The sequence below is a fragment of the Xyrauchen texanus genome, chromosome 1 (genome assembly GCF_025860055.1).
Source record: "Xyrauchen texanus isolate HMW12.3.18 chromosome 1, RBS_HiC_50CHRs, whole genome shotgun sequence".
Classification (NCBI taxonomy): domain Eukaryota; kingdom Metazoa; phylum Chordata; class Actinopteri; order Cypriniformes; family Catostomidae; genus Xyrauchen; species Xyrauchen texanus.
Genome location: NC_068276.1, coordinates 7728582 through 7745247, shown reverse-complemented (window position 1 = coordinate 7745247; position 16666 = coordinate 7728582). Strand labels below are relative to the sequence as shown.

Genomic DNA, 16666 nt, shown 5'->3' with positions numbered 1-16666 from the left:
ATAACGTCTAGGTTACTATTGTAACCTCAGTTCCCTGATGGAGGGAACGAGACATTGTGTAGAAGCGACACTAGGGGTCTCTCTTGAGAGCCTCACGCATCTCTGAACTTGAGAAAAGGCCAATGAGAAATTTTCAGACAGAATTTGCATGTCCCGTCCCCGTACATACGGGTACAAAGGGAGGGAAATGCGTCTGTCCATTCAGGATTTTGCCTGAGGAGCCGAAAATGAGGTTCGGCCGTAACAGTGGTTCGGTTCAGCGACTTGGCCGGGAGGACACAACGTCTCGTTCCCTCCATCAGGGAACTGAGGTTCCAATAGTAACCTAGACATTATGTTTACATTAATGATGAAAAATGGGAAACAGGAAGTGTCCCATATCTTCTTTGTGCAATGTGCAATGGTCATAGCGCCACCATCTGGCAGCAGAAAGTGTGACTCTTACAGCAGACTTTAAAAGAGTCCTCTAATGTTTACCCAAATTCCTTCAAAATTGTTTAAAACAATGCCAAATGCCTGTGTCCACCTTGCATTGTTTTCCAAAAGTCACCGTGTGGAAATGGACCCATGGTGCTTTGGCCATCACTGCTGATGCTAAATATTTTATATCATCCCAGATAACAAAATACCTCATTTACATCTGGCATTAAGATGCGTTTCAGGTCATCAGATCATAAATGTTAGCATTTATAAAAGAGGTCTACTGTACAATGTTTTGTGATCGTATCTCAAAAGCCATTACCAAGGTGGTCAAAAACGCATGAAACCACATTGCATTTGAGGCGTAAAGGCTAATCCATCCTAAATGCATCCCGGACAGCAATTAAGCAACATCCCATCCCTCACCTGACAATCAACTGCTCGGCCAAATCAAGAGTTTCAACTTTTGTTACAAGTGGCTATGAAAGGAAATGACTCTCCATTCGGAAAATTTTAAAAAGCGGATATACACAAGCTGGAGCACTTCTTTGATATCAACATGCAAGGACACAGATAAGAACCACACACATTTGAAGCCCAGGTAAATACAGGAAATCCACTTTTTTTTTACTTTGTGCTTTAATATCATGCAGTAACAGTACCATAATGATTGATGTATGTTATCACGAAATCAGAGACTTTCCCTTCCAAATCCAAACACAAGTAGTCACAGGTGACTCATGTAAGTTACCAGGCATAAACAGCAATGTGTCTCACCCGACCACATGATCGGATCACCCAAGACGCATCTTAATACCAGGTGTAAATGGGGTCTTCGACATCTGGGTGAAGCACATGTGCTATCAGGGATTATATTCGCACATACGACGCAGGAATGGATATGCTTAAGTTTCATGATTAGTTTGTGTAGTGAAAAACTTTGTGGAAAACATGCGTTGATTATTTTCAAGAAGCATGTAAAGGGCCTTGAACGCTATGAATACCCATCCATCCATCCATCCATCCATCCATCCATCCATCCATCGTCAACCACTTATCCTGTGTACAGGGTCGCGGGGGCTATGAATACCCAATACAAATAAAAAATTAAAAAACATCCGTACACAATGTACCTCATTTTACTCCATTCATACTGACATAGATCCATTTCTGGTACCAGAAATTCTGAAAACAATGTTGACCAGCTAAAACATAAAATCAAAAGTGGGTATAGACAAAACTGACATGTGTTACGAATGGAGGCAGACGAGGAGAGCGGATCTAGATGCAAACTACTTTTATTAATTTAGACAATAAACAAACACAAAGGAAAACCCACAATGGGGAAATAAACACAAGACTAAGGAAAACGGGCAGGGAACACACACACCAGTGACTAACCAAACAGACAGGGTATAAATACGTGGACATGGGAAGACAGGAACCAATGAACAAACAGAACTCAAACAAGATAACTAGGTGATAAACTAAAACAAAAGACAACTAACGAGGGCAGGTGAAAACAATGAACAACGAACGCTAACAGGGAGACTGTGGAGCTAAACAAAGGACAAAAGTGAAAACTACGGAAAACAAAAGGGACAAAAATGGAAAACAAAGGGACAACGGTAAAACAAGACAAGGTAACCCTAACATAGCCCCCCCTCAAGGGTCGGATTCCAGACGATCAAAAGTGACAAAACAAAAAACAGGAAGAACAAATGTCCATTGACTGGGGGGGAAGCTTGTGGTGGGCAGACAGACCAAGGGGAGCAACGAAGGGGAGACAGGCAACCCAGGGGGCAACGAGGGGCAGACAGGCAGTCCAGGGGGCAAAGAGGGGCAGACAGGCATTCCAGGGGGCAACAAGGGGCAGACAGGCAGGGCAACAAGGGGCAGACAGGCAGTCCAGGGGGCAACAAGGGGCAGACAAGAGGTCCAGGGGGGCACAGAGGGCAGGCAGGAAGTCCAGGGGGGCACAAAGGGCAGGCAGGAAGTCCAAGGGGGCACAGAGGGCAGGCAGGAAGTCCAAGGGGGCACAGAGGGCAAGGACAGGTTCAGGTGGCCTGGGAGCTGGCCACAGGGCAAGGATAGGTTCAGGAGGCCTGGGAGCTGGCCACAGGGTAAGGATAGGTTTGGTGAACCTGGGAGGAGGCCACTGGACAGGGACTGGGTCAGGGGGCCTGGGAGGTGGCCACAGGACTGGACAGGTCGAGGAGGCCTGGGGGGCGGCCTTTGGACAGAGACAGGTCTAGGTGGTCTGGGAGATGGCCGCAGAGCAGGGGCCGGCCCAGGGGACCTGGGAGGAGGCCATCGGACAGGGACAGGTCCCGGAGGCGGAGCCGTAGGAGGCTCAGGAGGCAGAGCCGTAGGAGGCTCGGGAGGCGGAGCCGTAGGAGGCTCGGGAGGCGGAGCCATAGGAGGCTCGGGAGTCTCTGGGGCGGAGCCGTAGGAGGCTCGGGGAGAAGAGCCGTAGGGCGCTCTAGAGGTGGAGCCCTAGAAGGCTCTGGAGTCTCTGGGAGCAGAGCCGTAGGAGGCTCGGGAGGCGGAGCCGAAGGAGGCTCGAGAGGTGGAGCCGTAGGATGCTCGAGAGGCGGAGCCCTAGAAGGCTCTGGAGTCTCTGGGGGCAGAGCCGTAGGAGGCTCGGGAGGCGGAGCCGTAGGAGGCTCGAGAGGCGGAGCCCTAGAAAGCTCTGGAGTCTCTGGGAGCAGAGCCGTAGGAGGCTCGGGAGGCGGAGCCGTAGCAGGCTCTGGAGGCGGAGCCGTAGGAGGCTCGGGGATAAGGGCCGTGGAAGACTCGAGAGGCTCTGAGGCGGAGCCCTGGAAGGCTCAAGAGGCTTGAGAGGTGGAGCCCTGGAAGGCCCCGAGAGGCTTGAGAGGCGGAGCCCTGGGAGGCTCGAGAGGAGGAGCCCTGGAAGGCTCGAGAGGCTTGAGAGGCGGAGCCCGGGGAGGCTCGAGAGGAGGAGCCCTGGGAGGCTCGAGAGGTGGAGCCCTGGAAAGCTCGAGAGGCTTGAGAGACCTCACGTGGAAGGAATATGTAAGTCTAGTCTTGAAAGAACTCGCTGCCGGGGAACCACCTCTCTCGATCCCGGTTCCCGCTTCTGGGCTTTCCGTGCCTGCCACGGCCAATGAGCCAGCCTTGCCAGCCTCGTCATTCCCAGAGCCAGCGTTGCCAGCTTCGTCCGCCCGGAGGAGGAGGAGGAGAAGAGCGTGGGCGGAGCTCTGGAAAGCTCAGAAGGCGGAGCTCTGGGAAGCTCGGAAGGCGGAGCTCTGGGAAGCTCGAGAGGAGCCCTGGAAGACTCTGTAGGTGGAGCTCTGGAAAGCTCGGGAGGCGTTGGCGCTAGGACGGTCATGGCTATAGACGCTGGCTCAGGGACGGTCGAGGCTACAGGCGCTGGCTCAGGGACGGTCGAGGCTACAGGCGCTGGCTCAGGGACGGTCGAGGCTACAGGCGCTGGCTCTTGGACAGTTGAGGCTACAGGCGCTGGCTCTTGGACGGTCGAGGCTACAGGCGCTGGCTCGGAGACGGTCGAGGCTACTGGCGCTGGCTCTTGGGCGGTCCTGGCTACTGGCGCTGGCTCTTGGACAGTCCTGGCTACTGGCGCTGGCTCTTGGACGGTCGAGGCTACAGGCGCTGGCTTGCTGACGTCGGAGGCTACAGGCGCTGGCTCGCTGACGTCGGAGGCTACTGGCGCTGGCTCGCTGACGTCGGAGGCGACAGGCGCTGGCTCGCTGACGTCGGAGACTACAAGCGCTGGCTCGCTGACGTCGGAGGCTACAGGCGCTGGCTCGCTGACATCGGAGGCTACTGGCGCTGACGGCTGAGGCGACAGGCGCTGGCTCACTGACATCGGGGGCTAACGGCTCGCTGACCGTGGCAGGCGTGGGCTCTGGCTCGCTGGCCGTGGCAGGCGGAGACTGGGGAGCAGAAGCCTTTCCTCTTCTCCTCCTCCTCCTCGGGCGGACGAAGCTGGCAACGCTGGCTCTGGGAATGACGAGGCTGGCAAGGCTGGCTCGTTGGCCGTGGCAGGCACGGAAAGCCCAGAAGTGGGAACCGGGATCGAGAGAGGTGGTTCCCCGGCAGCGAGTTCTTTCAAGACTAGACTTACATATTCCTTCCACGTGAGGTCTCCGGGGTCCGGCAATTCCCTCTGCCGGTGCCTTGGTAGCCCGAGCCGGTAGATGGTCTTGAGGGATGTGTCGTCAAAGCCGGTGTGGATGGCAACAGTGGAAAAAAAGTGGGAGTACTCGCGGTAGGTCAGATCCGCCTGGGCCAGTTCCATAAAGTAAGCTGCTAGATCCATATTAGGGCGGTTCTATCGTTCTGTTACGAATGGAGGCAGACGAGGAGAGCGGATCTAGATGCAAACTACTTTTATTAATTTAGACAATAAACAAACACAAAGGAAAACCCACAATGGGGAAATAAACACAAGACTAAGGAAAACGGGCAGGGAACACACACACACCAGGCTAACAACATTCACCGATAGACATTGACTAACCAAACAGACAGGGTATAAATACGTGGACATGGGAAGACAGGAACCAATGAACAAACAGAACTCAAACAAGATAACTAGGTGATAAACTAAAACAAAAGACAACTAACGAGGGCAGGTGAAAACAATGAACAACGAACACGAACGCTAACAGGGAGACTGTGGAGGTAAACAAAGGACAAATGTGAAAACTACGGAAAACAAAAGGGACAAAAATGGAAAACAAAGGGACAACGGTAAAACAAGACAAGGTAACCCTAACAACATGATAGTGATTGGACACATTTTGGACTACTGGACCGTTTGGACTGCTGCAATGCTTTATATTGAGGCATTAGCCTCTATATCTTGCTTGTAGCTTGTGCAAAATGCTGCTGTGAAGATTTTAAGAAATGCAAAGAAAAGGGACTATGTTTCACCTGTTCTAGCCTCACAACTTTGGCTACCTATAAAATAAACAATTCAATACAAAGTGCTCTTATTTGTTTTTAAAGCTGTGCATGGACTGGCACCAGAGTTCATTTCAGACTTCAGTCTATGCCAACCACAAAGTTCTCTTCATTCTTCCAATCAACTGCACCTTACTGTCCCCCCGCTCTCATCTGAAGCGGGGGATTTAATGACTTAAATCAGTATCTTAAACCTTCCTCAACTACTGACATGTTCAAAAGTGGTCTTAAGACTTATGTAATCTCTTTGGCTTTTGATACACTATTTTAATAATGTCCTACTACGGTGTAATTTCCTGCTTTTGTTTTATTATGTATTTTTTTATGTCTGTATAGCACTTTGGTCTATTAAAGAGAAAGTGCTTTATAAATAAAGCTTGAGTTTATTTGAGTTGAGTTGAATTGGCAGTTATGTTAACCAGTTCAGACTTTGCTGTTGCTACTGTTGATTGGCATTGGGTAGTGAGATAGCTTACCCTTCTGTAATGCTATTAAACTAAAGTAGTATCAGGGCTTGATTGGTGTAATAAAGCCAGTTTCACCTCACTGTACTCAATTTATACTGACATGGTAACCATTTCTGCTGCCAGCACAGAAGTGCTATTCAATATGGTGAGAGTGAAAGGGAATGGGAGATGAGATAACTGTAATTAGAAGCCAAGGTGAGAGAGGATCTGACTTGTATGGATGTTTTCCAAGACTTTGTTAATGCTAGACAGGCAATACTGTCAGAATGCTAATATGTGACATCTATGATGTCCATATTCTTTGTTCACTCTGTCTCTTTGTTTCAGAGCATATGTTTGTCATGACCATAAAAAATGTGTGTAAAAAGCACTCTGCATTTTCAGATCCACCTTGTAAGACAGCACTGTTGAGCTAACCGCTGTTTTAATGTGCTTACACACAAGTTTTGACCAGGGGTAGTTCTAGGGTCAGTGGATATCTGGGACTAATCCCAGACCTCTGTGGATACAAATGGGGCCATCCTTTGATGAAATATTGGATTATAGTACACTTTATAAGAAAAGTTTACATTTTAAAACACCTGTAAGATGTTATTTATATTGTAAATCTTAAAATATTACTGAAACTAAAACTAAAAGGTCACACTAACTTTTGTCTCTGCTTTTGTAACGAACACAAGTTGAGACAGTCACAATGTCGGGATAAAACTGCTTTATTGGAAAAAGCAGGCAACAGTACAAAGGGCAAATCCAGAGAAGCGTATTCAAGCGGAGCGTAAGGTCGAAGCCGGGAAATCAGTAAATATCAAAAGGGGCAAATCCACAGAAGAGTAGTCAAGGGGAGCGTTAGGTCGAAGCCGGGGAATCAGAGTATATCAAAGGGGCGATACAAGCGAGAGGAAAAGACAGGGGATACTAGGGGAACACTAGAGCTGGCAAAGCGAAGGGGTAAACTAAACAATAACCAACAAGAGTGAAGCGAAAGGGCAGCGTATAAATAGGGGAAAACGAACAGTGCAGGTGAAACTAATAATCGAGTGATTGGGACGAAGTGCGGTGAAACTAATACTCTGATGATTGTGAGCGAGCGCGAGAGCCAGAGGGGGCGGGTGCAGGTGAAACTAATAACAGAGAACATGCACGCTAACAAGGGGACTGTGGAGTTAAATATGGGACGAAATGGGCAAAGAAGAGGTAAGGGCAAAACGGGACAAGGTGAATGTTACATAGCCCCCCCTCAAGGGATCGGATACCAGACGATCCCAACGAACAAAACCCTAGAACGGAAAACCCACAAAAACCCAAAAACAAAAAGAGGGCAGTCCCAGGGGCACAAGAACAAGAGGGCAGTCCAAGGGGCACAGAGGGTAGGCAGGAAGTCCAAGGGGCAACGAGGGGCAATGAAACAGTCCACAGGATAAATGGGCAGTTCAAGGCAAGGTCAGGGGGAACATAGCGGACAGGTGGGTGGCCGGGAGATCTGGGGGGCAGACATAGGGAAGAGACCGGGTCAGGGGGCCTGGAAGGCGACTGTAGGACAGGGACTGGGTCCGGGGGCCTGGAAGGTGACCACAGGACAGGGACTAGGCCAGGAGACCTGGGAGGCGGCCACAGGACAGGAACAGGGTCAGGAGGCCAGGGAAGAGGCCACAGGACAGGAAGAGGGTCAGGAGGCCAGGGGAAAGGCCACAGGTCAGGAAGAGGGTCAGGAAGTCCGGGCAGACGAACGGTTACTGGGGGAGCTGGCAGAACCAGGTGAGGAAGGGTTTCCGGGGCAGAGCCGTGAAAGGCGGGGCCGTGGAGGACTTGGGAGACGGAGCCTTGGAAGGCGGAGCCGTGAGAGACTCGGCAGGCGGGGCACTGAGAGACTGAGGAGGCGGCGCCGAGGAAGGCTCGGGGGCCTCAGGAGGCGGTGCCATAGGGGGCCCAAGAGACAGGGCAGAGGGAGGTGGTGCCGCAGGAGGCTCTAGAGGTGGAGCCGATGGAGGCGGCACCGTAAGAGGCTCTAGAGGCGGGGGCCTGGAAGGCTCAGGAGGTGGAGCCAATGACGGTGGCGCCGTGGGAAGCTCTAGAGGCGGAGGCCTGGAAGGCTCTGGAGGTGGGGCCGAAGAAGGCTTTAGGGGGGAAGACCTGGAAGGCTCTGGAGGCGGAGCCAAGGGAGATGGCGCCGTGGGAGGTTTCTGAGGCGAAGACCTGGCAGGCTCTGTAGTCTCTGGGGTAGAGCCGTAGGAGGCTTGAGAGGCGGAGCCCTAGAAAGCTCTGGAGTCTCTGGGAGCAGAGCCGTAGGAGGCTCGGGAGGCGAGGTGGAGGCCGTGAGCGGAGGCCTCGGGAGAGGCGGAGCCCTAGAAAGCTCTGGAGTCTCTGGGAGCAGAGCCGTAGGAGGCTCGGGAGGTGGAGCCGTAGGAGGCTCGAGAGGCTTGAGAGGCGGAGCCCTGGAAGGCTCGAGAGGCTTGAGGGGGGAGCCCTGGGAGGCTCGAGAGACTGGAGAGGCGAAGCCCTGGGAGGCGGAGCCCTGAGAGGCTCGAGAGGAGGGGGAGCCCTGGAAGACTCGAGAGACGAAGCCCTGAGAGGCTCGAGAGGAGGAGGAGCCCTGGAAGACTCAGGAGGTGGAGCCAATGACGGTGGCGCCATGGGAAGCTCTAGAGGCGGAGGCCTGGAAGGCTCTGGAGGTGGGGCCGAAGAAGGCTTTAGGGGGGAAGACCTGGAAGGCTCTGGAGGCGGAGCCAAGGGAGATGGCGCCGTGGGAGGTTTCTGAGGCGAAGACCTGGCAGGCTCTGTAGTCTCTGGGGTAGAGCCGTAGGAGGCTTGAGAGGCGGAGCCCTAGAAAGCTCTGGAGTCTCTGGGAGCAGAGCCGTAGGAGGCTCGGGAGGTGGAGCCGTAGGAGGCTCGAGAGGCGGAGCCCTAGAAAGCTCTGGAGTCTCTGGGAGCAGAGCCGTAGGAGGCTCGGGAGGTGGAGCCGTAGGAGGCTCGAGAGGCTTGAGAGGCGGAGCCCTGGAAGGCTCGAGAGGCTTGAGGGGGGAGCCCTGGGAGGCTCGAGAGACTGGAGAGGCGAAGCCCTGGGAGGCGGAGCCCTGAGAGGCTCGAGAGGAGGGGGAGCCCTGGAAGACTCGAGAGACGAAGCCCTGAGAGGCTCGAGAGGAGGAGGAGCCCTGGAAGACTCAGGAGGTGGAGCCAATGACGGTGGCGCCATGGGAAGCTCTAGAGGCGGAGGCCTGGAAGGCTCTGGAGGTGGGGGCCGAAGAAGGCTTTAGGGGGAAGACCTGGAAGGCTCTGGAGGCGGAGCCAAGGGAGATGGCGCCGTGGGAGGTTTCTGAGGCGAAGACCTGGCAGGCTCTGTAGTCTCTGGGGTAGAGCCGTAGGAGGCTTGAGAGGCGGAGCCCTAGAAAGCTCTGGAGTCTCTGGGAGCAGAGCCGTAGGAGGCTCGGGAGGTGGAGCCGTAGGAGGCTCGAGAGGCGGAGCCCTAGAAAGCTCTGGAGTCTCTGGGAGCAGAGCCGTAGGAGGCTCGGGAGGTGGAGCCGTAGGAGGCTCGAGAGGCTTGAGAGGCGGAGCCCTGGAAGGCTCGAGAGGCTTGAGGGGGGAGCCCTGGGAGGCTCGAGAGACTGGAGAGGCGAAGCCCTGGGAGGCGGAGCCCTGAGAGGCTCGAGAGGAGGGGGAGCCCTGGAAGACTCGAGAGACGAAGCCCTGAGAGGCTCGAGAGGAGGAGGAGCCCTGGAAGACTCAGGAGGTGGAGCCAATGACGGTGGCGCCATGGGAAGCTCTAGAGGCGGAGGCCTGGAAGGCTCTGGAGGTGGGGCCGAAGAAGGCTTTAGGGGGGAAGACCTGGAAGGCTCTGGAGGCGGAGCCAAGGGAGATGGCGCCGTGGGAGGTTTCTGAGGCGAAGACCTGGCAGGCTCTGTAGTCTCTGGGGTAGAGCCGTAGGAGGCTTGAGAGGCGGAGCCCTAGAAAGCTCTGGAGTCTCTGGGAGCAGAGCCGCAGGAGGCTCGGGAGGCGGAGCCATAGGAAGCTCGAGAGGCGGAGCTGTAGAAGGCTCGGGAGGCGGAGCCGTAGGAGGCTCGAGAGGCGGAGCCCTAGAAAGCTCTGGAGTCTCTGGGAGCAGAGCCGTAGGAGGCTCGGGAGGTGGAGCCGTAGGAGGCTCGAGAGGCTTGAGAGGCGGAGCCCTGGAAGGCTCGAGAGGCTTGATGGGGAAGCCCTGGGAGGCTCGAGAGACTGGAGAGGCGAAGCCCTGGGAGGCGGAGCCCTGAGAGGCTCGAGAGGAGGGGGAGCCCTGGAAGACTCGAGAGACGAAGCCCTGAGAGGCTCGAGAGGAGGAGGAGCCCTGGAAGACTCGGGAGACGAAGCCCTGAGAGGCTTGAGAGGGGGAGGAGCCCTGGAAGACTCGGGAGACGAAGCCCTGAGAGGCTTGAGAGGGGGAGGAGCCCTGGAAGACTCGAGAGACGAAGCCCTGAGAGGCTTGAGAGGGGGAGGAGCCCTGGAAGACTCGAGAGATGAAGCCCTGAGAGGCTCGAGAGGAGGAGGAGCCCTGAAAGACTCAAGAGACGAAGCCCTGAGAGGCTCGAGAGGAGGAGGAGCCCCGAAAGACTCGAGAGACGAAGCCCTGAAAGACTCGAGAGATGAAGCCCTGAGAGGCTCGAGAGGAGGAGGAGCCCCGAAAGACTCGAGAGACGAAGCCCTGAGAGGCTTGAGAGGAGGAGGAGCCCTGAAAGACTTGAGAGACGAAGCCCTGAGAGGCTTGAGGGGAGGAGGAGCCCTGAAAGACTCGAGAGACGAAGCCCTGAGAGGATTGAGAGGAGGAGAAGCCCTGAAAGACTCGGGAGACGAAGCCCTGAGAGGCTTGAGAGGAGGGGGAGCCCTGAAAGACTCGAGAGACGAAGCCCTGAGGGGCTCGAGAGGTTTGAGAGGCGGAGCCCGGGGAGGCTCGGGAGGAAGAGCCCTGGGAGGCTCGAGAGGTTTGAGAGGCGGAGCCCGGGGAGGCTTGGGAGGAAGAGCCCTGGGAGGCTCGAGAGACTTGAGAGGCAGGGCCCTGGGGGGGCTCAAGAGACTTGAGAGGCAGAGCCCTGGAAGTCTCGAGAGATCTAAGCCCTGAGAGGCTCGAGAGGAGGAGGAGCCCTGAAAGACTTGAGAGACGAAGCCCTGAGAGGCTCGAGAGGAGGAGCCCCGAAAGACTCGAGAGACGAAGCCCTGAAAGACTCGAGAGACGAAGCCCTGAGAGGCTCGAGAGGAGGAGGAGCCCTGAAAGACTCGAGAGACGAAGCCCTGAGTGGCTTGAGGGGAGGAGGAGCCCTGAAAGACTCGAGAGACGAAGCCCTGAGAGGCTTGAGAGGAGGAGAAGCCCTGAAAGACTTGGGAGACGAAGCCCTGAGAGGCTTGAGAGGAGGGGGAGCCCTGAAAGACTCGAGAGACGGAGCCCTGAGGGGCTCGAGAGGTTTGAGAGGCGGAGCCCGGGGAGGCTCGGGAGGAAGAGCCCTGGGAGGCTCGAGAGGTTTGAGAGGCGGAGCCCGGGGAGGCTTGGGAGGAAGAGCCCTGGGAGGCTCGAGAGACTTGAGAGGCAGGGCCCTGGGGGGGCTCAAGAGACTTGAGAGGCAGAGCCCTGGAAGTCTCGAGAGACGAAGCCCTGAGAGGCTCGAGAGGAGGAGGAGCCCTGAAAGACTTGAGAGACGAAGCCCTGAGAGGCTCGAGAGGAGGAGCCCCGAAAGACTCGAGAGACGAAGCCCTGAAAGACTCGAGAGACGAAGCCCTGAGAGGCTCGAGAGGAGGAGGAGCCCCGAAAGACTCGAGAGATGAAGCCCTGAGAGGCTTGAGAGGAGGAGCCCTGAAAGACTCGAGAGACGAAGCCCTGAGTGGCTTGAGGGGAGGAGGAGCCCTGAAAGACTCGAGAGACGAAGCCCTGAGAGGCTTGAGAGGAGGAGAAGCCCTGAAAGACTTGGGAGACGAAGCCCTGAGAGGCTTGAGAGGAGGGGGAGCCCTGAAAGACTCGAGAGACGGAGCCCTGAGGGGCTCGAGAGGTTTGAGAGGCGGAGCCCGGGGAGGCTTGGGAGGAAGAGCCCTGGGAGGCTCGAGAGGTTTGAGAGGCGGAGCCCAGGGAGGCTCGGGAGGAAGAGCCCTGGGAGGCTCGAGAGACTTGAGAGGCAGGGCCCTGGGGGGCTCAAGAGACTGGAGAGGCAGAGCCCTGGGAGGCTCGAGAGGAGGAGCCCTGGGAGGCTCGAGAGGCGGGGCCCTGGGAGGCCCGAGAGGCGGAGCCCTGGAGGACTCTGAGGGACGAGCAGAGGCCGGCAGAGCCGTGGAAGACTCTGAGGGCGAAACAGGGGCCGGCAGAGCCGTGGAAGACTCTGAGGGCGGAGCAGAGGCCGGCAGAGCCGTGGAAGACTCTGAGGGCGGAGCAGAGGCCGGCAGAGCCGAGGAAGACTCTGAGGGCGGAACAGAGCTCGGCAGGGCCGTGGAAGACTCTGAGGGCGGAGCAGAGGCCGGCAGAGCCGTGGAAGACTCTGAGGGCAGAGCAGAGGCCGGTAGAGCCGTGAAAGACTCTGAGGGCGGAGCAGAGGCCGGCGGAGCTGTGGAAGACTCTGAGGGAACCTCTGTGGTCTTGAGCACAAGACGAGACTGGGGAGAAGGTGCCCTCTTCCTTCTCTTTCTCCTTCGGCCAATAGGGAGCGTGGCCATGGGGACGGTCGAGGTTACAGGCGCTGGCTCCGGGACGGTCGAGGCTACAGGCGCTGGCTCACTGACTGTGGCATGCTTCGAGACAGGGGCTGTGGCAGGCTTCGAGACTGGGGCCGTGGCAGGCTTCGAGACCGGGGCCGTGGCAGGCTTCGAGACCGGGGCCGTGGCAGGCTTCGAGACCGGGGCCGTTGCAGGCTTCGAGACTGGGGTCGTGGCGTGGAACTCTGGTTCAGTGTCTGCTTCCCCCACAGTAAATGAGGAACCAGCGAACAGTAGGGCGAGGTCAATAAATTGAGCCAGGTTGAGGGAGCAGCGACCACCAGGCATGAACGATGAGGTTGGCTCATTCAGTCCACATTGAAAAATGTCTTTCAGAGCCACCTCATCAAAGTTCACCAGGTTAGCCAGGGCACAAAAGTCAACCACATAAGCCTCCAAGGGTTGACTCCCCTGACGCAAAACCAAGAGTTGGGCCGCTGGGTCCATAATGTTAAGGGCATGGTTTAAAGTTCTAAAACCGCTGCCCTGCATAAAAAACCCTTGGCAAGCGTCTGAAGCACCATCAAACCTCTCCGGGGGTGGAAAGCTTACGGCTCTCGCGGATGCGTTGAGAGCATCAACGGGCTCAGGGACAGACACAGGCGGAACAGGGTGAAATGAATTGGAAATAGTACGTACCTGCTGCCCCTGGGCCGCGAGCGCTCGGTCATGCCTCCCAAACGTAGATCCTCGCGCAGAACGTGCCGTGAAAATCCGCTCTAATGAGCTGTGAAAATCCACCGGGGGATCCATTGTGACTGTTCTGTAGGGTTGGTTATTATGTAACGAACACAAGTTGCGACAGTGTCGGGGTAAAACTGCTTTATTGGAAAAAGCAGGCAACAGTACAAAGGGCAAATCCAGAGAAGCGTAGTCAAGCGGAGTGTAAGGTCAAAGCCGGGAAATCATTAAATATCAAAAGGGGCAAATCCACAGAAGAGTAGTCAAGGGGAGCGTTAGGTCGAAGACAGGGGATCAGGGGAAAAGACAGGGGATACTAGGGGAACACTAGAGCTGGCAAAGCGAAGGGGTAAACTAAACAATAACCAACAAGAGTGAAGCGAAAGGGCAGCGTATAAATAGGGGAAAACGAACAGTGCAGGTGAAACTAATAATCGAGTGATTGGGACGAGTGCGGGTGAAACTAATACTCTGATGATTGTGAGCGAGCGCGAGAGCCAGAGGGGGCGGGTGCAGGTGAAACTAATAACAGAGAACATGCACGCTAACAAGGGGACTGTGGACGGGACGAAATGGGCAAAGAAGAGGTAAGGGCAAAACGGGACAAGGTGAATGTTACAGCTTTAGATACACCTGAAGATCAGGAACTGTGTGCTTTTTACATGTGTCTTAATAAAAAGATTTTTCAACAAATGCCATGGCTCAAGACTTAAAGTTTGCTAATTCCTTAAGCTCATCTGCATATATTGCTTTATACACTATTTGTTTTCAGGGATATATATATATATATATATATATATATATATATATATATATATATATATATATATATATATATATTGGTACATACTGCATCTGTGTGGACAAACTCTCAAAAAGGTTTCCAACATCTCAACATGACAGGAATGTTGACCAGACACACAGCCGTAATCGCGTGTCAGGAGTGCTCTTGCATGCCCGAACAGACATGAGAGCTGGAAAGCAGCTGCTAACAAGACAGCTTGTCTGTACTGCAATGAGTGTGTATTTTATGTTATCAATACCGTAGAAAGACATTATTAATATATTTAAATATATAAACTTGACACCGCAGCACTGGTACTTCTTACATCAACACAAGATGATAAAAACATTCAGGGCTTTACGGAAAACATTGTCCTGTCCTAGCGCCACCCATGGCTCTAACACTTTAATTGAGCAATTCATGGATATGAATGCATAAGATGCATTTTGAGGCTCTAGAAAGAGCCGGGTAAGTTTGAAAGCAAGCAGAAATACAGAAATATATGTGGATTTCAAAAAGTACTACCCCAATATTTTTTACTCACAAATTAATTGTAGTTCATATGCATACTAGATCTTTTTTTTATTTTATTTTGTGGAGGTTTGTCAAAGGTATGAGAAATATTCACCTTTGTAATACATTATTCTTTTCTCTGTTGCTCTCTATTGCAGTGAAAGAAGCTGGAGATGTCTCAGAAGAAGATATTCCTTGTATTGATAGCCATCAGTACTGTCAGCTTGCTTCTGCACCATGGGGGTCACTTGAACTTGTAAGAGATTTATCCTTAACATCCCTTTTTCCTCTTTTTGTTCTATTGTCTGGATTAACTGGCTAAAAAGACCAGATTACACTATGGTGGTTTGCTTGTGGGTTTAAACTGGTTTAGCTGCTCAAGCCTGGCCAAGCTGGTGTTTAGGAAATGTAGGTCTTAAATGTTATATTTTCCAGAAGTATATTTGTCTTCATGTCATCTTTTCTATATTAATTTACTGCTGACTGTTATAGCATGATTTCTGTCTCTGTTCTCTCTCCATCTGGCTCTAGGACATTTGAGGCATTCTGGTTGGGTTGTCCATCCTCAATGCTCTCTTCAGCTCAGGGCAGTAGTGGTCCTGCTCCTAAACACACCAGTATATCCTTCCTGAAGACACACAAAACGGCCAGCTCCACTGTGCAGAACATCCTGTTCCGCTTTGCCGAGCGAAACAACCTCTCCGTAGCGCTGCCTATTACCACCTGTGACCACCAGTTCTGCTACCCTCGGCCATTCAGCACTCACTTTGTTCACCCTCACACCACACCCCCCGACATTATCACCAATCATTTGCGGTTCAGCCGTGCTGAACTACGACGCCTCATGCCCAACAACACAATTTACATAACAATATTGCGGGAACCAGGAGCTATGTTTGAGTCTCTATTTAGCTACTATAATCAGTACTGTCTCAGCTTTAAACGGGTGCCAAATGGCTCTTTAGAGACTTTTCTGGATCATCCTTGGAGCTACTATCGTCCAGAAGAGAAAGATTCAATGTACGCAAGAAACACCCTTACCTTTGACCTAGGTGGCGATAAGGATCGTCCATCAATTGGGGCACCAGCATATGCAAAACGGTTTGCTGCAGAGGTAGAGCGGGTGTTCTCGTTGGTGATGATCGCAGAATACTTTGACGAATCGTTGATACTGCTGCGCCGTTTGTTGTCTTGGGACCTTGACGATGTTCTGTATGTCAGTCTGAACATGCGCACTCCTGACTCAAAGAGCAGCCTTTCCAGCGAAAATACAGCCAAAATCCGAGCATGGAATTCCATAGACTCTGTGCTGTATGATTACTTCAATGCCTCACTTTGGCGGCAGCTGAGAGCTTTAGGACTATCATGCATTGAGCGGGAAGTCCAGCTGTTGCGTCAGTCCCGTGATAGACTTGTACGTGGTTGCTTTGGTGGGCATTTGCCACCGCTTCGCTCTGCTTCTCAGATCACAAATAAGGAATTGCGGCCTTGGCAGCCCAGTGCCAAAGTGGCAATTGTTGGATATGATTTACCAATCAACATAACACAAAAAGGCCATGTCCCACTTCGAGAAGAGTGTCTAAAGATGATAATGCCTGAGGTGCAGTATACACGGCTTTTGCTCCGATCAGAGTCACTACGTTATCGAAGGCGGTTTCCATTACGGAACTCCCAGCAGATTTTACAATCTGCAGGACATGTTCGGGCACACAGAGAGCCTCCACCTCCTAGTTTGATTCCACAACCATCTGAGACTATGTCTCAGAGCACCAGAAGGGCGCTACAGCTTTCCTAATGACCAGGGTGAAAGGATAGTTAAAATCATTGCTATGTTAATTCCCCTTATGACTTGGACTACATGTACATGTCCATGAAATGTTGGGATCACTTGAAAGCTTGAGGTCATACCTCATTTTTATGGGACAAATAAGAGCATACACAAACACACATTGTCAACTCTTGTTCTAAAGATAGGAAAATTGGTATTTATGTATGTTTCTCAAAACGAAATGTAAAATATTTTAGGAGAATATATTCTGCAGTCTAGAAACCTGGTATGTGGAATGTCTCTGAATCTCTCAAGGCCATCTCTTCATATATATATATATTTATATATGTGCCCTTATTGTTTGTATTTAAGCCTGGAAAGTCCAGC

At 53.2% G+C, this 16666-nt stretch overlaps 1 protein-coding gene across 1 annotated transcript; it reads left to right on the top strand.

Moving 5' to 3' along the window:
• The first annotated feature begins 14684 nt into the window (after nucleotides 1-14684).
• On the top strand, nucleotides 14685-16306 carry LOC127644917 (galactose-3-O-sulfotransferase 3-like). The gene is made up of 2 exons (XM_052128376.1): nucleotides 14685-14767; nucleotides 15043-16306. Exons 1-2 carry the CDS (start codon nucleotides 14685-14687, stop codon nucleotides 16304-16306), a joined length of 1347 nt encoding a protein of 448 aa, XP_051984336.1.
• Nucleotides 16307-16666: the final 360 nt, after the last annotated feature.

Coding starts and splice junctions, on each gene's coding strand:
- LOC127644917 (XM_052128376.1), top strand. CDS start 14,685: ATGTCTCAGAAGAAGATATTCCTTGTATTGATAGCCATCAGTACTGTC. Junction 14,768..15,042: donor CATGGGGGTCACTTGAACTT/GTAAGAGATTTA, acceptor ATCTGGCTCTAG/GACATTTGAGGCATTCTGGT.